Raw genomic sequence first — 26,645 nt, forward strand, 5'->3', positions numbered from 1 at the left:
GAATATCAATCTACTGGTTTACTGATTTGACTACCAGCAATGAAAAAATGCTACATCCTTCTTACAGAAACAAATCACTATTCATGTCGGAACCTTGAATACATTTTCTTAAATTAAAGAAATTTACTTTGTACATGTGCCACAAATTAAAGGCTGGGATAAAATTCACAGTTTGAAAATCCTAAGCAAATCATCATTACAGTATATACACTTGAAATTACACCCACAGTCTTTTTCTGACTTAACACAGGTTGTCCTAGAGGCAACTTTTCTCAACAAGTAAAACTTATCCTAAAGTTTTTCTAAACTTATTTTGTCATTAACTACCCTGAGGCTTAAAAAGACCTCAACCTGTAGTCCCTGACGAGCTACACTTCAAAACCTTGGGTGGGATTGCTCTGTATCAATAAATGTACATGAACTGTTTTTGTCCCACTTTAATGAACCTCATCACAAACAAACAAAATGACAAATTTAACCTCCTTAAAAGATTTTTCTATGTGGCTGAAGCCTTATAACCATCATTCATTTGTGCAACACAGCTCCATTGTTGTCAAATACTTAAAAAGTAACACTTAAGACTACGGTTTGTGTTGATCCACGTCTGAAAATAGCCCCTAAAATAAGCAATATATAATCTGGTTAGGTAACATTGGGAGAAAAACACTGAACGTCTGAAAAGAATTAAAAAAAGTATTTGTGACTCATTAAGACCCACTTTTTAAGAAGAAACCAAAGAGGGATGAATTAACACACTTTGGGATTTGTGGAGAAGAAAAACAGACCACTGCTAGCCTGAGAAGTTACTTCAGAGATTTTTTGTTTTCCAGATGTGCCGATGCACCGATCCTAGTAAAATGGATTGGACACCAAGAAAGACTGAAGACTCAACAAAATCTGAAGTTTTTCATTTGGATGGACTGGGCTGCTGGATGCTGAAGCAAATGTAAAACATTTCAGGAAGATGGGTTTCACTGGGTAGAAAAAGAACAGACGATTAAGGTGCCTTGTTATCTCATTTTCATGCAGATGAAGGCACTGATGGGGAAACCTAAGTGTAAATATCCGATATGAGTAACAACAAGTGTGTATTTCCACCATAGGCCCATCATTGCTGTTGTTAACACTGATCAGTCCCTGACTTCATCTCATATGAGTCTCTCAATAGGTGGAGGCTGGATGATGCTCCACATCTCCACCCTGGAGCCCTCCTTCTCCTGCCGACTAGGGCTGTAAGTGCCGTGGGTGGCTCGGCGATTGAGTGTCATCACCAAGCCGACGGAGGTGAAGATGAGCACCAGCAGCAGGACCACAGACGCCAGACTGACAGACAGCAAGAGGTCAGAGGACAAACCCTCAGAGGTTAACTGAAAGGAGAGAAAATGTGGACATAAGAGAGTGTTTTTAAGATCGGTTTGGTGTAAAGAAGCTCACACACAGGACTTGTTTATTTCTATCTCTCACACACACTTCTCCTCTCGTCACTACACCAGCCGCTCCACGCGTGCTGCCAGAGTGCTGATGGATGTGCTTCCCGGCTCAGCAGGTGGAGTGCGACCACCAGGAGCCTGGAGTTGCTGGGGACTTAAACCTCCCTCCGTCTGCCGCCTCTCTCTGAGTTTGGCTGCAGCCATTGCCAGCCCCAGCATCACCACTATCGCCAAGGCAACCAGACACGGTGCCAGCACGGCAGCAACCCGCGAGCTGTATGGAGCACGCTCAGTCTGTGGAGATTCACACACATACACGTACATAAACACACACACACACATGGGCAAGATGCTGCCTGATGATCCTGTTAGCACATACAACACCAGGAAAACCCCAAAATAGCTAGAATGCATGTTCTCACACACACACACACACACACACACACACAGGATATTTTCTACCAAGCAGAGAAGCTGCACATCAGTTAGTTCTGACTAGAAAACATCAGTGGACAAGTGTTGTTGAATTTTAAGAAGTGCTAATATTCAGTATATTAGTGCTCCGTTGGAGTAGGTCATTAATCAAAGAAACATGCTTTGATTTTAATTATTGCTGAGCCTTTAACATTCTCATTACAAGTAGAACCAACATTGCACTAATAAAGTAAAATGTTAACTCTGGTGTCTATGGCTGCCGACAGCAACAAGTTCATTTAATTAAATCATACAGAATGAAAGAAATGAATCGAAAGATATCCCTGCTGATTAAACCGCTACCTGTAAAAGTAAAGCTTGATTTATACTTCTATGCAACACCTTAGCTTTGCCGTAGGGGCTGACACAAACGTGGGCATCACATACTTCAGCATCAGAGTATCTGCATTACTCCAGCTAGACACATGAGGGCAGGACCATCTGTGTAGTCCCCTGTTTCTGGTGCCGCTACCTTTCTGCTAGCTTTTTTGACCAAATTGTGTTTTTTGTAGTTCGTTTATCACAGTAACAGTTATATGGGATAAAAGAGAAGAGACTTCAAAGGAGACGAAATTTGCAGATAGAAGCTCAAGGGCTAAAAAGTGTTGCCATAGTTGTTATATTTTTGTCACACTGCAAAAACTGAAATCTTATTAAGTGTTTTTGTCTTATTTTCAGTAGAAAATTCCTTTTTAGACTCAATATGAGCCAAATTCACATGACCAATCCAGAAAAATGTCTTGTTTAAAGTTATTCAAGGACAAAATGAGGTTTGAATCGCTTGTAGCCAGTTAAAAAAATCTGCCAATGGAACAAGAGAAAGTTACTTATATTGAGACATTATTCTAGCCTCAAGGAAATTTTCAAGCAATTTTTTCTTGTTCCATTGGCAGATTTTTTTACTGGTTACAAGCGATTCAAACCTCATTTTTGTACTCTGATAACTTGAAACAAGACATTTTTCTGGGTTGATAAGTTGAAAGTGGCTCATATCGAGTATAATAAGACAATTTTTACTTAAAAAAAGACAAAAACACATGATAAGATTTCAGTTTTTTGCAGTGCTGACAAGAATCTGTTTTGCATGGTTTCTTTCATAGATCATTTGTTTCATAGCTAGCTATACAAACCACTCGCACTGTTGCCCACAACAATTAGAAGTCGCCTAAAATTTCTGTTCATAATAATCAACAAAGGTCAACATCTGTATATGTTTACTTTTGTGTAATCTATGAGCTACTGTGTTCAGTGGCATCACTTGTGTGTTGTTCTTGCATGGCTTTGAATGTTACGTTCTCTTGTTGCTCTTTCTACCACCACCTCTGATCCACTTGACCTCACGTTGAAGGGGACTCCCTTATAGTTCACTACTCCAGCTTTAATGTTGCTTAAATGAAACCTACTACAATTCATTTTTCATTTCCTGTGGCCTTCACTCTCTATTTATAGCGTGCACATGCTCACAGCTTTTCAACAAGAGGTCACCCTGCATGCAAACCCACAGATCCCTGACCTCACAACCCAAACTCAGGGAATCAAGTTGGACCAGAGCTCCCAGTGCAGCAGCAGCAGCAGTAGCAGCAGCAGTATGATTGTTAACACTGATTAACCAGCAGCAGATGACAGAGCAGCAGGTGGACTTACATCAGGAGTTGTGCTTGGTGTGATAGTGGTGACGCTCTGATTGGCTGCCACAAGGTTACCAACAGCACACTGTTAGAGCAGGATTTTCGGCTGACGCACATCTCCATAACTAAAGCTCAACTTGTCAGGTTACACAAGACTTAGAAGTCAGCAAACTTTACACTGAGCAATCAACATGGAAACATAATTCTAATAAAAATACAACCATCCGTATCCTGAGGCAAAAAATAACTCGACACTTTCTTTCCCCCTTGCTGCAGCTTCTTTGTTGACTCCTCGAAAGTGCTTACCTGTCACTGCAGCACACTCGGCTGTCAGAGCGAGTGTGACACAAGCGAGCCGGAGCAGCCTGCAGCCAGGACCCGCCATCAGTCACCCACACACACACACACACACACACTCACACTCACACAGACACAGAGATGTCTAACTAACCAGTCTCTAAGGTACGCAGCAGGGCCACCCTGAAGCCTCTGCTCACAGAAAGAGAGAGAGACAGCAGCGATGCTTCCTTGCTGTCAGCACTATCAACCTGCTGTGTGTGTGTCTGTGTGAGTGTGTGTGTGTGTGTGTGCCAGATAAGCTGCCCTCATATGTTTCTGTGAAGCACACCGAACTTCTGTGAATGCCACCAGCTCTCTGCTGAAACTGCACTTCAGCACCAGATGCTGCTTTTTTTGCTGGCAAAGCACATTTCCTCCTCTGTCTGCTTGTCTTGCTCTCAAAGGATGGTCACATCAGTGCCGACACTGAAAAACTGCTTCCCATTTCCTCCTGCTCTTTCCTCACCATTAGGAATACCTGTGCTTGCTGAGAACACACACACACACACAAATGAAATGCAAGAGGGGGAGACAGGCAAATGCATACGGGGTGTAAATGCATATAGACTGAATGGATGATATGTGGACTAACCATTTAATCCATTTCAGGAATGTTAAAAAACACTGGTGTTTGTGATGCAGCAGCTTTAAAAGACAGGAAATTAAGCTAACAGTAGCCACGTATACATGGCCCCAAACATTCCGCTTGCATTCGGTTTATTTGCTCAAACGGAAAGAATTTAAGCTTTGTATACACCTCAATCCAATCCGAATGGACATTTAACCAGTTTCACAGGGGTGGAATATTCCTTTCCCCAAACCGACTGAGGTATCATATGTTCACTCAAATGGAGAGTTGTAAGGGTGCGTTCTTTCAGCACATGCTCAGATATGACCTAAGATGCAACTAGAGACGTTCCTCAATTTGTTTACGTTTGTTTGCGCATGCCCCATTGACTATTCTGTTTGATTATAGCAGTGCATGTAGACCAGAGATTGGAAGATTCCTTTCCACGTATACTATTGTTTTTGGAAAAGTCATTCAGAAAGATTCCATTCGAAAAGATAAAAAACTCCTCATGTAACCGTGGCTACTGAAGTGCCAAAAACTGCAGCTCTTCAAGAGGCCTCTAGGGGCTGGCTCCAAAAGAAGTCAACTCTACAGTAAAATGTTCAACATTACCACAAAAGGAAAAAAAAAAAAAACATTTACAGTTGTTACAAAATTGTTTTGGTCTTTGTTACTTTTGTGCTACAGTTAATTGATTTGAAGGGACGTAATCTTGTGTAAAAAAAATCAGTTTAACCTTTTAAAGACTTAGGTTATGCATAATATGGTATATAGGCGCGTGGTTACTTTGAGCTACTGGTTAGATTGCTAAATGTCTGACCACCTCAGCTAATCAGTCTTTTAACATAGCATATCTGTCTGTTTTGTGTTGCTCACATGTTTTGGAATTGTTTTTACGCTAATATCCATCGAACTATATGGTCTCGTGCTGTTTTATTGTGCAAATAGATTGTCCAAGAAGTCAGTAACTGCTAACCTAAAATTACTGCATTATGTTAGCGCTAATAAGCAGGTATCTGTGTTAGCACTCAACCTTGCTTGTTAGCATATTCTTTTTTTTCTTTTTTTTTTGACTTATTGAAGGAAACATAAACATAGGACTTTTATGATAGCTTTTCCTGTAAAAGATAACATGGCAGTCTGATAGTTTTCAGTTAATACCTGTTGCTCTCCCACCAGAGCTCCTGGCATGCTAGTTCTTCTTCACTAGCTAGCAAATTAGGGAGTTCAGAGTTGTCAGTTTGGCTGAAGAGGCTAAGAGCTAGTTAGCTGCTTTCCATTAGCTCCTAGCTTCTTCAGTGCAACAAACAGGCTTCATTTTCCGAGCAATCAGCTACAAACTGCTAACTAGCTTATTTTCCAGATAGTAAATACACAATTAGCACATATTGTTTAGCTTTGGTGACAGTATTAGAGCTATCATCCCTTAAATAACAATATAATAACATGGCAACCGAAAAATGCTCACCTGCATGTGACGTCAGTGTCTATGTCCATTATTTATACAGTCTGTGGTGTTTATTTGCAGCTGCCACAGCTTTAACTCCTCCTAGAAGGCTACCTGAACTTTCTCCCATTTACCTACAAGAGAGCATGTTTCACGTTGAAAGGTTAAAGGCTCTGGGGTTGGGGTTCTAACTTCTTCAATGAGAGAACCTCAATATCACTTCCTGTATCCTCACTTTGTGCAAAACATGGAGAGCCCTCCACTTATTTCACTGAGCCAACCAAATACCTCAGCAATGTGATTTTTCTGTTTGTGTGTGCAGCTACATGTGTCTCTATGAATTCAAGCTATTCTGGGATCTACTCACACAACATCCTGTTAAGAGAGATTAAAGCTCTATGTTTGGTGTCACGTTAGCCACATGACTTCAACATGTCTGATCCTTTACGCACAAACAGAGGCGGCAGAAGTGCACACTATCTTTCCCTGATCCCAGGCAGAGATACTGAAATGTATTTAGAGTTGTAGAATTTGTAAAACTCTTACATCACTTTAATTATTTACACGTTGAACTATGAATTAATTCCCATATTTTGTCTTTAACAGTGTTTTTTTCTGTTTCATTCATCCTGTGTGATCTGCATTGATGGATACCCAGGGAAACTGCCTTTCCTGAGCTGTTTTGCCTTCTTCATTAAAAATTGGTCTGGATGTTGAAAATGTTTACCCACAACCGCACCAAACAAAATTGTTACAAATATAGTATTAAAAAAGCAAGAGGTAAAAAGGCTCATGGAAATAAAAGGTTAATTACTACTTGAGAAGCAAACAAGGTAAATGTACCTAACCATACACACACTGATGCACGGTTAGGAAACAAGAGAAAGGGATTTTTAAACTGCAGGAAGCTCAAGTTAAGAAACTGGAAGCAGATACATGGAAATGGGAAAATTAATATGCTTAACGGAACAGAAAATAAATGAGGAGATGGAAAAACAGGACAGGAGACAGAAAAAGGCTGGTAAGATTTGCATTTTTTATTTAACAGCAACAAAGACAGAGATGGAATCAAACCAAGACAGGACATGAGGACAGAACATGACGAAAGAAAGAGGACAACAAGAAGTTTTGGTCATACATGGATGGAGCCAGCATGATGACAGCAGAACTAACAGACTAGAGACAGAGAAACACATGAAAGTTGACAAGGACGAGAGGAGTGCGATGGTTTAGAGTTTTCACATGATTGACCACAGCAACATGGTTCATGTTAATAGGTACTGTTAAAGCAGAGCCAAACAGAATTTAGACTCTAAATCTCAAAATACCTCTGCCTCGCTCAGGCAGAAGCGCACACACACACATACACACGCACACACACAGAGTCAGTCAGTCAGTCAGTCAGCACGCTGCTCTGAACAAACATCAGGAACAAAGTGAGACACCCTGTCGTCTTCTAGCCCCTTTAGGTGTCTTTGTGACTACAACGCTGTTTTGATAGTTCACACATTTATCTGAGCGCAGCTCCAAAAATCCAGCTCACACAGGATGTCGTCAATAAGAACCAAACATAACTTTTTTTTAATACTCTTGATTTTTAAACAGAATTTCTTTGCATTTTTAGACGACTGCTTCGTCAGAATGTTTTGCTTTGGACCCTGAGACCTTGAAATGTTTTTTTTTTACTACCTTTTTATAATGTTTTTTGACCCTTTTAGGTTGAATAAAAGATTAACTAAAAAAATATATGTTGAATTTACCAGAGATCATTGCAACTTTGCTCTAAATCTACCTAAATATAATAATTTAATCCTCTTCACACAAACTTTTAATAAATAAGGTGCTTCTTATTTACAAAGTATCATTTTAAGGCACAGAAACAACTCCATGGACCTGTTAACCTGTCTAAAACTAGAGCAAACCCTAGGTGTGTGCAGCCATTAGTACCTGTACCACTGTGCTTTGTATGGTAAACCACTGGTTCTTATAATACATAATAATCCATTAATCACCAATAAGTATGCACTGACAGTCTTTCAAACCCCTCTCTTTAACCACACAGTCAGAAACTCCAAAATATCAAGCGCACACACATTCAGTCGTCGCCTCCCCACTCTATCTCAGGCTCATCATCCAGCCTGAGGATGAGGTAGGAGAGTAGCTGGAAGAGGTTCTGCCACAGCAGCACGGCCACGTAAAAATAAATGTCGCTTACGTCCGTCTGGCACGTGTCTCCAGCGTAGCTCATGTCGCACACGCACACAAACTTGTTGATGAGGTTGCGGCAGTAGCCTCCGTTCAGACACGGGTTGGACTTGCACTCGTCAACTTCCTGTTCACACCTTTACAGACACAGGAGCAGAAGAATAGAGATGTTTGGGTTAAAGATGAGTACCAATGATGGCATTTAACTGTACAATACATGACACCCTGACTCTTCGGCTTCACCTTACCCAAACTTATTCTAACCCTCTTGACCCCGCAGAGAGAGCCTGACCTTCACCCTTTGAGATTCATTCCTTAACCTAAGCAGTTGAATGTGTCTAATCTGACCTAACCATACAAAACTCCTTCCTTATCCATTAAACAGTGTGCAGGGGTGTACACAGATTTTTTGAAGGGCAGGGGTAAAAAGATAAGAAAAGAAACATACAGCACATTCTCACCACTGAAGAACCAAAAGAGCACTCTAGCATGGGTTTTTCAGCAGATGGGCCACAAGTGTATGCTTCTATTTTACCACATATTAACTTAACCTCATCTGACCTAAGGGATTTCACAACAAAACACAAAAAGATTACAAAATGAAATTCTTAAATAATTTAAATACTATATAGTATGCAATTGCCTTGTTAAATTGTTGGTGATTCATGTCATTTGACCCTAATAAAATCTGTTTTACCTTGCAGCTGTAATGTTAAGAAATACAGTAAAGTTCAAGGGGGTGAATCATAAAAAAGGCACTGAACAAAAAGTTCTGGCAGAAAAATTACAAAAAGATATAAAACTTATAAGATGGAGATGCTTGTGCTTTGATTTAGTATCTCAGAGTGATCTGACCTCCTTATCTTTTTCTCTCTCACCTGTGTCCAGTGAAGCCAGGTGGACAGTCACATGACAGCTCTCGATCGGTGCAGTTGCCTCCGTTGAAGCAGGTGTAGTTTCTGATGTCATCACCACATACAGAAACAGGAAGCTTTGGCCTTCTGGTGGAGGAAATCAAGACATATAGGAGGGTAAATGTGTGTTAACGTTTTTGATTCAACTTTTAAAATCAGAGGTAATGGGCAGTCAGTGGGTTTTGTGCAGCACAGTTCGACATGTGTGCGTCTGCTGGAATCAGAGGAATCATCCGGGCAGGAGTATTGTTCAGTTGCCTTCAGGGGACACAAAGAGGCTTAGGAGGGGAACAGGATAATAAGATTAAAGACCTCTGGCAACTATGCGGCAGCAGGATGTCAAATCCCAAGAACAGGAATGAAAAGGCCAACCATTCCTTTTTGCCCTCTATAACTTTTCTATTTGCCTGAAGCGCAGCAGCTCTCTTCCAAAATGTTATGTATCTCTTGAAATTTATCCCTCAGTGGTTACAAAATATGGGCTTTTTTCTTCTGGAAAGTGTGCAATTTTTGTGGGTGAAGTTTTAATTTAGATGCTGGGAATCATTTTGAACTACAGCTGTCAGTCATTTGAAACAATTTGTATCCCACTTAAAAACAAGCAGTGTCACAGGGAGCGGTAATATTAGCTTTGCTTGGCATTTTGTCGCATGCAGTTGAACACCAAAACAGGAGACATGGTACATGACATTTGAGAGACAGATATCTAACAGGAAACAAATAGCAAACACCTAGAGAAATAGAAAAAAACAACTTACACACTTCTGACAACAATGTACCACGGAATTTCTTCAATGCGATCGCTGGAGAGAAACGGAAAAAAGAAAGATGGGGAGAGGTGGGTAGGAAGAGACACACAAACAAGAGACACAAACAAAAAGAAGTCATTTTGATGAAAACTTTGCAGCTTAGATGCTCCCAGTAAAGGGAGATGTGCAACTTGTCTTAGCGAGACACTTGCAAAAGGTTTTTCCTTGTGCAAAAAGAGGCAAAATGCAAGAGGCTGTGTGTTTACAGGATAAATGGTTGGAGGCGTTCCCCTGCTGGTTCTCTGAGGCAAACGGTAGATGACAGAGGAAAGAAACTGGCGCTGAACCAGAGAGCCGTGTGTAGTGAGACACAACAGCAGACTGAGGCCTTTTCTGGCTGACACTAGAATAGAAATGCAGCATCTGAGGCGCTTGCTGCAGGCGAGGTTGAAATGCTGAACAGAGGCAGAGATGTGGAGACATTTACAGTGAGGGATTTTGTTTTTTTTTGTGTTGTGGTGCCGTACCTTGTGTGTGCAATTTGGAGCATTTATTTGCGTATTTTGTGTTTTGTGACTAACTAAGCTCTCAGAAGTGTTCCAGTGTCCTTTCGACGGGGATATAATATTTTATCAGGATGTTTCAATTTTGCTGCTGGCCAGTTAAACAGAAGACCACCAGCCTGCTCGTCTACATGAGCTCTGAAGATATCTTTTTTTGTGCTTTGTTGGTTTTTAAAACGAAGTAGATAAGGATGCATTTTCCTCAAGCTTCTTGCATATTTCCTTTAAGAAATGACAAATGTATATTTTGCTCAGCTATGAACTTCTTTTCTAGGTATCCAGGAGACTTACTTGCAGAGGGGTCCGGTGTAGTTCTCAGGGCAGAGGCAGGCGTACCTGTCTGGCCCATGCAGACAGGTTCCTCCATGTCCACACAGATGGTTTTCACACATATCCACCTCCTCCTCACAGTGCACACCTGCATACCCGAACTCACAGGAGCACTCATAGCTGAGCCCGCTCACACTGCAGTTTCCATGAATGCAGGGATTCGAGGCGCAGGTGTTGGTGTAGAATTCACAGCGTCGTCCAGCCCAGCCCTCAGCACAGCTGCAGTTGTAGGTGTTGAAGAAGTCCTGGCACTCCCCCCCATTCAGGCAGGGGTTGGAGTCGCACAATGGAGCCCCGCTACACCCCAACAGCGGCGGATTCGGTGACGTTTGGATGAACTGCTCCTCCTGCAGACGTGGGAGGTTTACGTCAGAGGAACTGAAGTAAGGCAGGGCGATGCCACCCAGCTCGACTGTGCCCAGACACCCTACCAGAGACCAGCCGGCATCAGGAGAGAGGCCTCCTAAGAAAATGTCCACATCCTGCCTGAGAAAGTCCAGGTTGCCTCCTTTCCTTGTGGAGGTGCTTGCTTCTTCTATTTCCTCATCCAGCACCAGAGTCCAGCGGGAGGTTTGAGCCCATGGTGCTGCCATGAACAGCTGAACGCTGTGCCACTCACCATCACTCACAGTCCTCCTGCTGCTCAGACTGACTGTAGACACATTTGACTTCTTCCCCTCCTCTCCTTCTTCTTCTCCTTCTCCGTCCTCTCCATCTGTGCTCTGAAGCTCCAGGAAGAGGAAACCGTCCTGGACAGAAAGGGTGATGAATGCTGAGCCTTTCTCTGCATGAAGGATGGCAACGCTACGCTTGCGTGTGCGGAGGTTCAGAGAGAGGTTGGTTAGATTTCTGGATATCTGTCCGTTTCCTTGATATGACAACACGGTGCTTTCATTCAGGAACGTTGCGTTGGAGTAGCCTAAGAGATGAAAGAAAGAAGTGTAGACTTTAGCGTGACAGCACAAACAGGGATTGAAGAGGAGACCTGATTTGTAATTCAAAGTTTAAAAGACACAACAGAGGTCGTACAAATGTGGCCTTTAACTGTTTGATAACCCGACGGTCCCATTAGTCCTATTAGGAAACTTGATGAGATCTTTGCTATCCTTAAAGAGTTAACCACTGAACATGAGGTGGCTTACAGGACAGACGGCCAACACTGCAAATCAGCACTAATCCCAGCAAAAAAAAAGGATAAGCTGGCCTCAAGCCAATCCCGCTTTACGGAGCACACACAGTATACTGTGTGGGTGGATTAAGGCCAGTAAATGATCAAGCATGTTGTATCACTTGGTTACATAGAAGCCAGTTAAGTCAGATCCACAAACAAGGTCAAGGATTGGGTAATGCATAAATAATAATAGGTAGGTAGAAGTTTTATGTCTGGGTTTAAGGGCTGAGAAATGGTGTCAGGTAGAACCATTGTAGCATTGTCATGTGACAGAGTAAGCACACAAAAGCTGTTTGTTTCCTAAAAAATAAACATCAGGTAATCTGTGTCCAGGAGAACAAACAAGATTTGTTTTCTCTGAGGTGATAAAAGTGCACAAAAAGTTCTCAGTTTCTGTTCCTGTGAAAAAACAACAACAACGTAAGTCAGTCTCATCTTAAATTTTGTTGATTAGAAAGTGATCATGTAGAAACTAAATTAAAGTGAGATTCATCAAACAGGGATGGAAATATCACTAAAGTGTTCTCTTTGCAAAGTGATTTTTGAGTATTTTTGCATTTTTTGGGAGGTCAGTGGATGACAGACTGGAAATGTGAGGAATAGAGACTTTTTTTGTTTAAAAACGAGGGGAAAGAAAGGAAAATGTCTAAATTTAAAATATTAAAATGACACCTGAAATCCTCCACTGGGGTAAAAAAAAAATGTACTTGTTTAGTTTCTTGTATTAAAAAATTATTCTTATTTCAAGTTTTTCTTACTCCATTTTAATATTTATTTCACAATCTTATAGAAAAATGTCAATGTATATTCCCAAGATCTGTTTAGATTTATTTGCAGATATAGATATTACTCTCACTATCTGTGATTTGACTTAAGACTTCGGTTTAAAAGTGGTAAAATCTGAAAGATATGACACAGGAATACATTTTTCTGCCTTTCTGAGCAGACTTTGAAAAGCAAAGCACCAAAGGGACTTTGTTTACTTACACTCGTATCCCTGGTTCAGCACCCTGCACTCTGCGTCCATGGGGCAGGGAGACAGCTCGCACCACCTGACCTCCTCACATCGCCTCCCTGCTGTCCTGAGGGGGCAGGTGCAGGTAAAGTCGTCCCACATGGAGTAGCACAAGCCACCGTTAAGACAGGGGTTCCTCTGAGGGTAAAAACATGAAGCAAGAATTGACTTTCATTTTCCTTAGAACTAAGACTGAGTGTCATTCTTCAGTAAGCATAACTTAGGTCCATCAAATGACATTATTTACTTCTGCATGCATATTATCAACAAAGATCATAAAAGTGGTGATAAAGGCTATGAATGTAAAAACATGTGCTCACACTGCAGGCGTTGTCTCCCGAGCATCCAGAAGTCACATTTTCCATGAGCTCCAGAGGAAAAGATCTGACTGAGGTGTCCAACCCAAAGAACTGCAGCCTCCTGCCATTGATTCTCAGGTCCTGAATGCAGCCTTTAAAGTATCCACCAAACACTGACGTGGTCCTGCTCTCCAACAGACCCCCCACATACACAGTATCTCCTGCTTGCACCTTGACCGTCCTGCCCTCTACATCCCCCTGTTTCTCATCTGCTGCGTACAGAGTGATACGCTCCTTGTCCATCTCTACCCTCACAAAGTGCACTTCCCCATCATCGATCCCTCCCTCTGCCTTCAGGCTCTCAAAGTTATCGAGCTGAACGGTGACCCTGCCGTCCTCCAGCCACACGAGCAGGTACTGGCTGCTGTTGTTGGCGAGCGCCAGGAGGAGTCCGTTGTGCCTCCTTGTGCGCACGAAGAGGGAGATGGAGAGGTCGTGACCAAGGTCATCGGTGATTGTGAACGCTGCATAACTTTGAGAGTCCTCGTTCCCAAAGCGTGCAGTTACATGTTCTGAAAAATTGAAAAATAAAAAAATCAGACATGAGGATGGACACCAGGAAATGTTTCATCACTTTTTGGGTTGCCATATGGACCATGAGACTGGTTTCTAAAAGCCATTTCTCTTCTCTTAAGAGATTTTTTTAATTTTAAATATGGTTTGATTCTTGTTATTTTTCTATTTTTATAAAAAATAATCCAGTTTATGGTCAATCTGTGGCTAAGACCAAAATAAAAGAGCAAAAATTAATCTACAAGAGCACAGAAAGTAAGCACCCCCCTATCTGTTTGACTTCCTTTCAGATAAAATTAATTTAATTTGTTCCTGTGACAAATCTACACTTTTTTATCTACTGAAGATATTCATTCTCTTGAAGGATGTAAAATATATTTTGGTTTTCTATTTTTGCACATCTTAACAACTTGAGGTCAGAACAGAAAAGTAGTACAGGATCAAGTTCACAGAGCAGCAAACACAGGAAGATAAAATGTAAACAACCATCAGCCCTCATGCTCACTTTGTTCTGTTTCAGCACTTTCCACTGTGGACAAGAGATCCTTTGTGTGTCTAAGTGTGGAAGTTCAAGTGTAAAGGTGTGTGTATAAGTAGGCATGTGACTGAACGTGTGCCTCTATCTGACGCTGTGATCAGTAATCTGCTTTAGTAAAGGTTATAGATGTCCTGAGTCTTGAAAACAAAACTATACAACCCCCTGCAAAGAAACCTGAGTGAAAAACTCAAACTACCTCTCTTGTTTTCCTTCTTTTCATTTTGTTTTGGAAGTATTTCCCTAGTATCAATCAGTCTGATGAAAGCTGTATCTCTTCCCTTCATGTTCTGCGTATTTCCAAAATAGATTCACTCCTTAATCCAGCGCGTCAGATAAGAGGATCTCTGTGACTTTTGATTGGCCTCACCTTTACCCCTTTGATCTTCTTTTACACATGACCAGGAGTCAATGTTTCCAATTCACCTGCTTAAAAAAATTGGTTGGAATTACTCTTACCTCAGATCTTATTAAATCAGGTTGTTTTTAAGCTTTAAGACTGTGGTGAGTCTCGTGTTTGATGTTGGAGATTGTTGAATGCTTTGTTTTGTAAGGGAACTGATCAGACTAGTAGGTTGATAAGGAAAAACTACAGCGCTCGTAATTTATTTATATTGTTGCTGCTTTTTATAAATGAAACTTCCCCAAAGGAAATTTATGATTTCCCTACCCTCCTCACAGTCCTGCCCCTCGTAAGGCCTTGGACATCGGCACTGGTAGCTCTGCCACAGGTTGACACACTCGCCTCTGTTTTGGCAAGGCACATCCAGGCAGCGGTCCCTGTGGCTGCAGCCCGGGGATACATTTACAGCAGAGTCGCTCAGCCACTCCGCAGGGACAACCAGCTGCCAGTCCACAAACACATCACGCATGCAGCCAATGAATGGTGGGAGCGGGGCGCCCTCACTGGGGCCATCTGAGTCCTGAAGCACTCCTCCAATGAAAGTGTTCTGAGGGGGTGACGCCAGCCCGGCCAGGGTGCTTTGGACAGGGGCCTGCTTGTGGCAGGACTGGCTCCCACAGCTCTCTGACTCATCCAAGAGTTTGAGAGAAAGCACCCAGTTTGTGAGCACAGCCTCTACAGAATGCCACTCTCCATCTGTGACGTTATGAGGAAGCTCCAGGACCTGGATCAGGTCCTCTGCAGAGGCCTTCTTCCTCAGCGTGAGCTGAAGCTGCCCTTCATCCAGCTCCAGCCTCAGCAGGAGCCCCCTGCTGTTCCTCTGGAACAACACGGCTCTGGGTAGAACAGTCTTGAAGCTGAGGGTGATATTGCAGGACACATCAGTGTCCACCAGGGGGCTCTGCAGCAGCAGGTAGCCCCTGCGTTCAAAGGAGAAGGTGGTGGGGGTCTTACAGAGGGGTCCTGTGTAGCCAGGCGAGCAGGAGCAGGTGTAGCCATGAGTGCCGTCCAGCAGGAAAGGAGAGCAGAAGCCGTGGTTCTGACATTCATGTCCCTCACAGCCAACAAGTCTCACATCACAGTTCTTGCCTCCGTACAGGGAGCCATCATGGCGCTGGGTGAGGCAGTGGCAAATGTAGCCTCCAGTGCGGCTCTCACACCTGCCACCATTCTGGCAGGGACTGGGGTCACAGTGGTTTATCAGCTCCTCGCAGAGCGAACCTGGCAGGGGAAGAATATAATTGAGTCATTTAGCCTGTCATTTTTAAACCAAGAGAAGAAATAACACCTCTCAAAAGTCACTTCTGCTGTAATTAAACAGTGTGAAAACACCACTGCAAATGTGAATCGTGTACTGAGGCCCAGTCTTTAAGATTTCTGCCCATTAAAGAGGGAATTATTGTGATTTCTCCATTTTCAGCAACACAGAAAGTTAGACTTCCCTTGAAGAAGTTCACTTATTACAAGTCACGATTCACTCTTATTCTATTTCATTATGTTTACAACTTGTGTAATGATGCGAAACAATCAAACCACAAAACTAATCACATATTACATATCCCTCAGCTGCTTGATCCTATGGGTTTGCTTGTTTACAGTAAAACTGAATCCCTGTGGTGACATAACAGAATTTGTCTTCTCAAACAAAATATAAATCAAGCTTGTTTTTAACTTGTGGCCAAACTGTCAGGTAAAATAGTGAAGGTATCTACCTCAGTGGCAGTGTTTTCTCTCTACACCATCAAAATACCAGTACATCCAAGTCCATGAGTTATCCTCATTATCCTCTACATCTAACTACATAAGTCTTTCGGAGATGCTCTGACAAAAATATAATCAACATTTGAAGTTAGTGCAGTAAAGTTTAAGAAAAAAACTGCAGATGAATATAAATTGCACAACAACCATACTTAACACCTCGCCCTCCAGTTCTGATGTTACCTGTTCCAAGCAACAAAATCCCCCAAATCCATGGAGCAGGTATCCACATCATGCCGTCACGTCTTCCCCCAGGTTAGCCCTGAACTTATCTAACTGCACCATATTAATTTATTTTTTTACAGACCATCCAACTGCCGCTCTGCTCTCGTGTACTTCTGTACAACAGTGCAGGGCTTGAGTGGCTCCAGTCAGGAGGCCGGCAAAGCCAGATCCTGGGGATTAGACTAATGCTATTTGGCCACCTTACTGAGTCATTGCCACTGCGGCTGGCAGAGAGTCAGTTTTTAGAACACGACTCCCAGCAGGCAGCAGCTCACAGACTTACCTACACGGCTAGATCAAGTCTTGTGTAACCAGAGAAAGTGTTGTTTGCTTCTTTTGAAACAGAAAAGAATCAGTTTATGTAACAAACTTATAACATCACAAAGTTTCTGTGGACGTCATTGCACCAACAATTGTTAGGTAGGGTATTATCATTTATATTACCTGCACACCACATTTCCTCCACCTAAGTACTTATTAAGGTAATGGACGGTTCCAGTTGTCCTGCAGTCCTCTTACAAAGGGAATTACACAGCCATCACAGTGGAAAGGTGAAAACAGCTATACACTGAGACTCATATTAAAGATAATGTATGCACTGTTATGATTACACCATCTTTCCTCTCTTTGAAAAGAAAAAAAATGCTTCAACTGAGAGGTGCCAAAATCAGAAAATGCTAAACATATCAAATACTGGAGGGGTTCCTTTATGATAATCACAAATTAACTGTGCCACCAAGCCTTGTTTTTCATGATAAGTGCGGGGAAGGTGCAGTCACCTCAGTTAGTCACTTGTCTTAACGTCAAGGAAAAACCTTGTATCTCCAAAACCACTACATTGCAGGTAGCAGACAAAAACCTTGTGTGTTTCACGCTCCATGAGATTCTGGCAAAAGCTTTCCGCCTTAGAAAGTCCACTTGCAGACATAAAGAGTAAGCAGTTGTGTTGATTAAAGCAAAAAAAAAAATGAAATGATGAAATATGGAGACGTGAGGATTCCACCTGGCACTGGCGTTATGCTTGTTATAAGATAGTTTGTTCTTATTGGGTTATTCCATCATGTGGGACAAGTGCCGTTTGTCGGTATAATCCTGTAAGTTCTTGTTTTCAATTTGACTTAAAACAAAAGTAATAACTATATTTCCTGTGACTGTCATTGGTACCTTTTGATCTGCCTCTAGAGAAACCAGTTCATTAGCTTATTGTGCAATTAACGGATAGGAGAGGACAGTGGATATAGTGGGAAACAGGGCCAGAGTGGGGAGTGACACGCAGGGAAACAGGCCCCAGGCTGAATTCAGACCCTGGATACCCACACAAAGGCAAACCTAATGGAATGCAACCTTGACCACTAGGTCATCTGTGCTCTGTTCATGTTTTTTTAAACATAAAAAATGAGTCTCTTGTATGTAATTTTTTTGTGAGAAATTCTGGGTGCTGTTCTGTGAACTCCTTGGCAGTGCGTCATGAAAACACAATGGTTTTGTGTAGGGATGATTAACTTGAGTGGTACTCAATGGTACCAATTTTCAGTACTTTTGTGTGTGTTTATGTGGTAATGAATATTAATTTGTTTGACAATAAAAACTTTTTTAAAATTTCTTAATGTATAAACTTGCAATGCTGTGTTCAAGTCAATGCTGGAAAAATGCCTACTCTTCCACTCTCTCATGGTCACAAAGATGCGTTTAGGTCCCCAAACATGGTACTGTTTGATTTAACTAGAATCGGTACTTGGTTCTACAGATAGAATTCAGTCAGTCCCTATAAAAGTACCTAATTCGATACCCATCTCTAGTTTTGTGAGCACTGGCCTCAGGGCAATAGATTTTAATAAGCAGCTGTGCTTTTTGCACATTTACATTGCCAGATGTTCCTGACAGTTTAAATTAAGTCCATTGTCCAAATGATTTCAATACATACAAATAAACAGTGTATATAATCCTCTCTCAAAGCTGCATATGTCCTATGTTTTAGTATTAATGTTGTGCAAAAACACTTTGTGTTTCTCTGTTAAGTTCTTACACACGCAGAATAACCTTGAATCTACCTCATAGTGTAAGTGTAATTAGCATACCTGACTTGTGTAGGACATAAAGAATTAATAGGAATAAATCACCTGTTGTTTCTGCAGGACAGCTGCAGATGTAGCCTGCAGCATGCCTTGGGTCATAGTGTTCGGACAGCAGAGGCTCCCTGCCGTACACAGCCTGCCACGACCTCTCAATGCAACTGCCTCCATGCATGCAGGGGGCGCTGTCACACTCATTGATGTCGATTTCACACTGAGGACCCTCAAACCCTGGAATGGGAAGCAGACAGCTTCAAATTATAGTTTCGTCGTAATTTTGTGTGAGTTTACATTCTTATCATTTCTGTTTCATGTTGTGGGTGAGTTGACTGTATAAAGATGGATTATGTCACAACATGAATTGCTAAACCTGTGTCTCTTGAGCTGTAACAGTGATAAATCCCTCTTTGTTAACTGATATAAAAATGTGCTTCATGTACCTGGCCAGCATTTACAGGTGTAGTTACCCTGGTTGTCCTCACAGATGGCGCTGTTGAAGCAGGGCTCAGAGTGGCATGGAGGCCGAGGTGTCTCACAGAGTCTGCCAGTGAAGGCAGTGTGTGAACAGTCACAGCTGAAACTGAGACATATGATGATCAGTCAGCGCAACAATGAGCTTATTTCCATTCTGTCTTTAGAGGTGTTAGAAAGAAATCTGTGCTATGCTTTACACGTCAGTCTGCTTTGGTCAGAGCAACTGTTTTTTTTCTTCCTGCTGGAGAAGATGGACTACTTACTCATTCACCCCATCTATGCACAGAGCCCCGTTTTGGCATGGCTGCTCCTGGCACTCATCAATGTTTATTTCACACTGTTGTCCTTGGAAACCAGGAGGGCAGGTGCAAGTGAAGCCACCAACGTAGTCATGGCAACTGCCGCCGTTGAAACATGGCTGTGATTGACACTCATCAATCTCCAGCTCACAAGTGGGCCCTGTGAACATCAAAGCAGTGAAGATGTCAGAGGGCTGGGGAGTCAGCTACACAGACCGAGGGCAGGGGGCAAAAATGAACAAAGCTTTTCCATGGAGCTGTGGTTTGGAGCGCTTTTATCTCACTGAGAGGACTCTGCAGGTGTTTTCAATCCTTTACTTCTTCAGGTTACTATAAAATGGTCAGTTTTGATGTGCTCTCATATGAGAACAAGACTCTGCAGCCATACAAGCAGTTCTTTGAGGGAGCACTTAAAGCTCCAGTGAGGAACATTAAGTAGAGTCCATTCGGAAAACACCTGTAGGGACAGTGAATTTGTTTTGTGTGTGCGTGGTGTTTTGCTGCTCTCACTGCCTTGGCTTATTATATACATATGCACATGAAAAAGAAGAGAGGTGTGGTCTTCTCACCTCAGGCTTTGACATTCCACATGGGCATTTGGAAAGGCAAAAAAATATATAATATAACTTCCTGCATATAAATTATAAATCACACGACTAGCCTGGTCCTGAATGAACTAGGTGTTACTGCCTGTGTTTGTGATGGTCCTTTCATAAAATGTGCAGAGCTGTCATCTAGAAGTGGCTGTTCAACATCTAGTCAACTTCATTAAGAAGTTAGCAAGTGAGAGGCTTTTCAATGTAAAAGAGCAAAATGGCTATGAACAGAATTCACTGTTTATTTTGGTGTGTGAATGCTTCACTGCACTTTTAGAAAAGTGTTTAGCCATGCACACATTTACACTATGTGCTTCGGACATTTGTTGTGACACCAGCGCACACAGACCTGTAACAGGTAATGTTAGACGTCCAGTCACCTTTCATTTGTCAAATGTAGTGGCAGCAAAAGTACTATTTGCTGAAATATTTGTTGTAGTTGCAGACAGAGAGACTGTCTAAATGCATAAATATGATACATTTCTATGATGTGGTCTGACAGAAGTCTCTCACTGTACTTACCAGTGAACCCCAGAGGACACAGACAGGAGAACGTGCCCACTCTGTCCACACAGGTGGCCCCGCGCCTGCAGGGCTGTGAAACACACTCGTTTATGTCAATCTGACAGTGAGCACCCTGAAACCCTGGCACACAGAAACATGAGTAGCCGTCCCCACGAAGTCTGCAGATAGCCCTGTTCTGGCACGGGTTTGGGAAGCACAGGTCAACTGTTGGAGGCAGCCTCTCAGGACAAACACCTATGAAGAGGTCACATAATGAAGTATCAGTACCACAGACTAATGTTGTTAAATGATGGAAGGAATCCATAGCTATTTCATTTGTTAAATATCTCAAATTGGCAATAATTTTCACAAATAGTTGATACGCTCCGAAGTGCTTTTTGATTTTGATTATGTTTTGTGTGAGGCCTTTTAAAGTCTATTCATCTTTGATAACACGTAGGCTTGAAAATTCGAGAGCCTCTTGAGGCATCATGACTGGCTGCCATGGTGACCAATTCCAGTGTTTACACTTAGCATTCAATCTATATCCATGGTGACGGCATCCAAGTGAAGATTTAAGGCATTAACTTCTTTAACACTTCATGGTGTGTTTTAATCAGCAGGACATTAACCACACACTGCCACTGCTCTAGCTTTACATCTCATTTAAACCAATACATGATGCACATACCAATGAGCATTAAAACCTCTTGGATGTGTGAAAGATGGTTTTCTGTGTCTGTTTCAGCAAATTATATTTTGCAATTTCGTTGCACTTGTTGCAATGACAAATAAAGTTCTACTCTATTCTTTTTACATTTTCAGACCTCTTCTTCAAAAGATATCCAAACAGCATTTTCCTAAAAAAAAAAACTGCATCAGGGTATTACAAAAATACACTCACTCTAAAAGTTATCAATGCATAGAAAAACATTCACATTATTGCATTTTTAAGGAAATTTTACATTTTTAAGGGGGTTCTATATTTTCTATTTTGACTCTTATCTCTTTGAAATTGCAGCCCTGTTTAGAAGTTTCAACCCATAACTCTTTGATCTACAAAAGCAACATGACGTCAAGCAAAAATACAGGCAATTTCTAAATTGTAGTTTTTAATGCCTGAAGCCACTGGGCAGCTGTGAGACCAGACCCTTTACAGCACATTGAAGGAGCCTTTTAGTTTCAACAGAAAATATTCACTACAAGCTCAGGATAAAATACAATGTTGGCATGTTCAAGAGAAAATCAGCAAAGTGGTATGAAGTACATCTTTGTCTAACTTAAAGATCCTCACTGCAGCTTAAAAAAATATGGCAGGTCTGAATATCATCTTTGGGCACATCAGGATGTGAACCAATGTACCCAGTAAGGTTTGTATAAATAGTTGAAATCTTGAAACTAACTTTGTGAAACTCAAAGCTCAAACTGCAATAGTTTTTAATTTCACTTCTCACGCCTTTCAAATTCTACACTCAGATATCCGTTACACAGGCTGGAAAAGGCTAGAAAACCTGAATTAAAACAACAACGAATGGGCCCATCTGAGCAGCAATGATTCGTGTAATCCAGGAAATGTGCACAAGAACACATGATGCCACAAAAGGAGGCTTAAATCAGCATAACAAGTGTTGCTTCCATTTGATGGTAATCAGACTGAACCACTCCTCTAAAAGTCTTACAGCCAATACATGGTCACTGAACAGACATAGAAAATGTGATCTGCATGATGAGTGCACATCATTATCAAGCTTGGGGGCCAGGAATGACATCAAACTGAAAAGATGCCTTCAAATAATACTCCTCACAGATAATTCATGCAGAGTAATCATGCCTGAAGAGTGCAATCAGAGGGAGTGCAGACTAAGAGGACGAAACAGAGTACAATCACACTTGTGGCTGCATCTTTATAAAGTCAGGCAATCTCTTGTCATTGGTGGCGGTCAGACATAATTCACAGACAATGAGCAGGATCAGCTTATACATGTCTAGACTTGGACTTGGAGGTATGGGGTGGGTCTGGGGGTGTGATAGAGATCATTGAAACAAGTGCTGCTCTGACAGCATGCATTCATTAACTTTAATTACAACAGATCAGACTGTAGACCCAGAGTTGACTGGAAGCATATTTTGTAGCAATCTAACAAATATATAAGCAAAAAAAAAAAAAAGTCTGTTTTATTCAGACAGAAAATATGTGAGTACTGGGGCCTTTTTTACTGAGTCATAGCAGGTGGCCTTCCTGTGTCCTCTTAAGACAGAGTTTAGAGGATTCAGAGCCAGGCCTGTTGCCTATTTGAGACACATCTCTGGCCAACCACACATCCCCTCCCACAGCATGTAGGGCCTTTTCATATGCTAATCATTTCTAGGGGTCTTTGTTCGCTCCTATCTGGCGGTCCTCCAATGACACATGTGGGGCACCTGACATCTCCACTGGACTGATGCATGCTGTCCATGTATCTGCCTGTTTGTTTCAGAGGTGATAACAGGACATGTTATCTGTGGCTGTTTTTAGGGCCACATAACCATGTAGTGCCTCCCCCCTTTTGTTCTGTTACACATCCTATCCTCCCTCTCAATCCCACTCCCCCACATCAGTCACTACTCTGCCTCCACCCCTTCTCATTGTTGATCTCTTTTGTCATCAGCCAGCCTGAAGAATATGTGTAGACATCACTATAGGCAATGATGTCATCTCATGGTCCTTATTGATATTCAGAGCATGTACTTGTTAAAATTCAGGCCAATTACTCGACCAAAATTCCGAACACACTAGCTGCTATCCATTTGTAAACTATTCAGACAGTTAAGAAGGTTTTGGGGACTTTTGTAGAAGAAGTGTTGATAAGCTGATTCAACACTTAAATAATAATAAAAAAAGCCCAAGAGTCTGATGCTGAGGACACATAAGTTATTACTAGATGACTTTTGATGATAAATCTACAATTCTTTGAGCAAAATTGATTAGACTGATGTATGAGACTAAAACAAATCTGCTCTATGAGACGGTTATAAAGTTGAGGATAGAAGCATGTGTCTTTTCTACTTTTTCTTAATTCACAGAATTAATACAAGGTTTTTGAGGGTGATGATAAGTTATACATTAAATATAATGAAATATTGCTCCACATTGTTAATAGGGTTGGGGGTATGAATGGAAAGATTTTCTTATGACACAAAAATGGTTTAATTTTATATAAGCTTTTATAATCTTGCAGTACTCAAAATGCTCTCATCCATTCACTTATAAGAGAGGTCGACAAACAAATTGCCCAAAGTGCCTTTGCTTATAACCTGAAAATAACTTAAAAACAAATTCAGATTGATGATCTGTTATTCATAATAAATAACATATAGTGTTATATTATTTGAGGTTAGGTATTTTGAAAAAAGAAAAAGACAAGGGAAGAGAGGTAGAGAGGGCTTGTGAGTAGCCCTCTATACCTCTGAGCCACATCTGCCCAGCTGTAAATAAACAAACAGTTCCATTTGAATAAAATTATTAATACAAGTATAACTGTTTTAAAACTCAGAAGTTGTTGTCTTATAAATTTATAGCCAAATTATGACTCACTTAAAAAGCTGAAACTTCCCTTACCTATGCAATAAAAAAAAATCGACTCAGAGCCACGTGGGAAAATCAGTCACTTACCATTTATCACATACAGTGATGTGATGAGAAACGTCCATGCGAGTGACTCAAAGTTGTGAAAGCAGCGTGTTACATCCATAATCGTGCCTGGAAATCATCCTGCTCGTTGTGTTGAGGTCTTGTCATGTTCGGATCTCTCTGCTTCTGCCTCTGCATGTTCGTCTGTTGTCAACTCCAGATCCACTTGATGCACTCTTCTCCTCCTCCTGAAGCACCATCGAGATCCTCCATCACACATGAAAAACAAATGAGCATCAAACGTGAAAACCAGCAAGACCCTTCCCCCTCATTGCCTTTTATGGGGCAGTGGGTGGGAGGTCTAAAAAGCAGAAGTGCAACAACCTAATAAATATTAATACATGATATGCAAATTGAGCTCGATAATCAAATAGGCAAGGAATAAGTAGCTACCTGGGAATCCACATCGTCATGTCGCTGAACTAAGAAATCAACACCTAAAGAATAAAGAGAGGGAATCCTTTTTCTGAGAAACCCTGTTGAATACAAGATCTCCTGACATGTGCAGCAAGATGTAGGAAGTCTTTGACAAATCGGCTGTGATGAGTGTATTGTGCTCTCCTGTTGCCAGCTGGGGGAGCAGCATCGGAGCAGGTGATGTCAAGAGACAATAAAGTGATTAAGGAGTAATCCGCACTTGGCTAAAAACCAGACAGATTTGAAGCATTGACTACGAGGACAATGAGCGGACGTTGTACATGGACATCTAAAGGCAAAGATAACCGTTAATCCTGGTTTGTTTCATCTCATCAGGATCACTTTCTTCACCTGAAGTGTTTAGTTAGGATTGTCACAAAACAGGGAGTTTTCCCGCCCAAAGCAATAACCCCATGTAATATCAGACTCACCTGAGAGGAACGCACCTCCGTGGAGCAGAGGACTTTCACCTTAAAGTCAGTGTTAATCGATCTGTCGTCTGATCTGCTTCTACAACTTGCACGTGACTTACGCACAGACATTGCAGAAGGCGCACATTTTATCCAGCTTAACAGTATTCTGATACGTTACACTGCTTTACATTGTATGGTACCTCTAGTGTCACACGCTCTTAATATGCCACCTTCTACAGATATAGAAGAGATATTAAGGCTATCAAACTAAAGACGATACAACGTTTTAAATTGATATTTTCTTCGTGGTTTAATTTAAGATAAGGTTACTGAGGAATTTATTTTTAAACAGATGAGCTGTGTTTCACTTCTACAGCTTTTATAAATAATAATTCTAAAAATATAAATAAATCTACAGTTACCCATCCATTTTACCAGAAATACTTTAATATGTTGTCGCGTGTATTTAAAGAATATACATTATTTTGTTTCAAATTAAAAGCGCTTATATGAACATGAATTACTTCTTTGAGGCTGTAACTTTCAGAGCCAAAGTACAGAATTAAACACGTAAATGTAAAAAGGAATAGCTTATTTAAATCAAATTAATAAATGTAAATAGAAAAATAATCAGATTCATATTTTTTTTTTAATTAAATGTTTTTTTTTATATATATATAAAACTGTTTCAGTCACTGTTATATAGGACCAAGGTACGTTTTATTAGTCTATTTCCTGGGTACAAGACACAAGCAGAGACAAGAAATCAGGCTGTTTTATGGCCCGTTTTTTTCACACAAAAAATAAAAATTCCACTTTATATTTCATTGTATTTGTGGGCGGAGCTTTGAAGCCTGGCAGTGCTGTGCCCTTCACAATAAAAATCTCTCTGGCAGGCATGAAGAACTGGACTTTTAGTGCATTGCCTGCATTTATTCCAAATCAGCAAAAGTGGTACACAGTATATATAGGACACACACACACACACACACACACACACACACACACACACACACACACACATATAATATATGTCACCCCCGTAGGCCTATATCATATCTGAATCAGCACTGACCAATATTTATGTTTTTCGATCATTACAATACCCCTTTAAATACCGAACAAATTGGCACATCTTGTCAGAAATAACTATATATATAAAAAAAAAAAACTATGAATATTGGGCTACAATGATTGGGCTAGAATTTTTGCTGAATTGATGTCACTATTCTGGAAAGTATCTGGAAAGTAGTCTTGCTCATTTCACAAAGGTTATCTCTGAAAGAAGTATTAACCCTCATTAATCGCATTAGTTTCGGATACAGTTTTTTTTTTTTTTTTACATCGTATGTTATCGACGAACAGAAAATAAACACATAATGCCTACCATCTGTTAATTACATACAGGAAGTGGGTGGCTTTCTGGCATGTGCAGTATTCATGCTCCGCCAGCAGAGGTCGTACTTCACCAACAACTTTCTAGGATGTTCAAATGGACTGACAAAACGTACCTTGGTCTTTATGGAACTGTATTTCCAGTATGTATATAGTTAGCCTAATATATATAATCA

The 26,645-nt window shown here is 41.2% G+C and overlaps 1 protein-coding gene across 3 annotated transcripts; it reads right to left on the reverse strand.

Annotated features, from left to right (window-relative positions):
* crb1 (crumbs cell polarity complex component 1) lies at positions 1-24,759 on the reverse strand. Of its 3 annotated transcripts, none has more exons than XM_074668942.1 (14): positions 24,638-24,759; positions 24,227-24,451; positions 20,593-20,829; positions 19,439-19,634; positions 19,142-19,281; positions 18,750-18,932; positions 14,914-15,867; positions 13,157-13,707; positions 12,809-12,974; positions 10,612-11,569; positions 9,767-9,811; positions 8,973-9,095; positions 8,105-8,231; positions 1-1,367 (listed from the first exon to the last, which is right to left on the reverse strand). In XM_074668942.1, the coding sequence occupies exons 2-14, from the start codon at positions 24,303-24,305 to the stop codon at positions 1,149-1,151; spliced, it is 3,978 nt and encodes a 1,325-aa protein (XP_074525043.1). In that variant the 5' UTR covers positions 24,306-24,451; positions 24,638-24,759; the 3' UTR covers positions 1-1,148. The 3 variants fall into 3 exon arrangements, with proteins under 3 accessions (XP_074525043.1, XP_074525044.1, XP_074525041.1); XM_074668940.1 differs by lacking the exon at positions 1-1,367 and adding an exon at positions 1,433-1,724; XM_074668943.1 differs by lacking the exons at positions 1-1,367; positions 18,750-18,932; positions 19,142-19,281; ... (2 more) ...; positions 24,227-24,451; positions 24,638-24,759 and adding exons at positions 1,432-1,724; positions 16,588-16,712.
* Positions 24,760-26,645: the final 1,886 nt, after the last annotated feature.

The sequence above is a fragment of the Halichoeres trimaculatus genome, unplaced genomic scaffold (assembly GCF_033239565.1).
Source record: "Halichoeres trimaculatus isolate MK-OKI-2021-1 unplaced genomic scaffold, fHalTri1.1 fHalTri1_scaffold_4, whole genome shotgun sequence".
Taxonomy (NCBI): domain Eukaryota; kingdom Metazoa; phylum Chordata; class Actinopteri; order Labriformes; family Labridae; genus Halichoeres; species Halichoeres trimaculatus.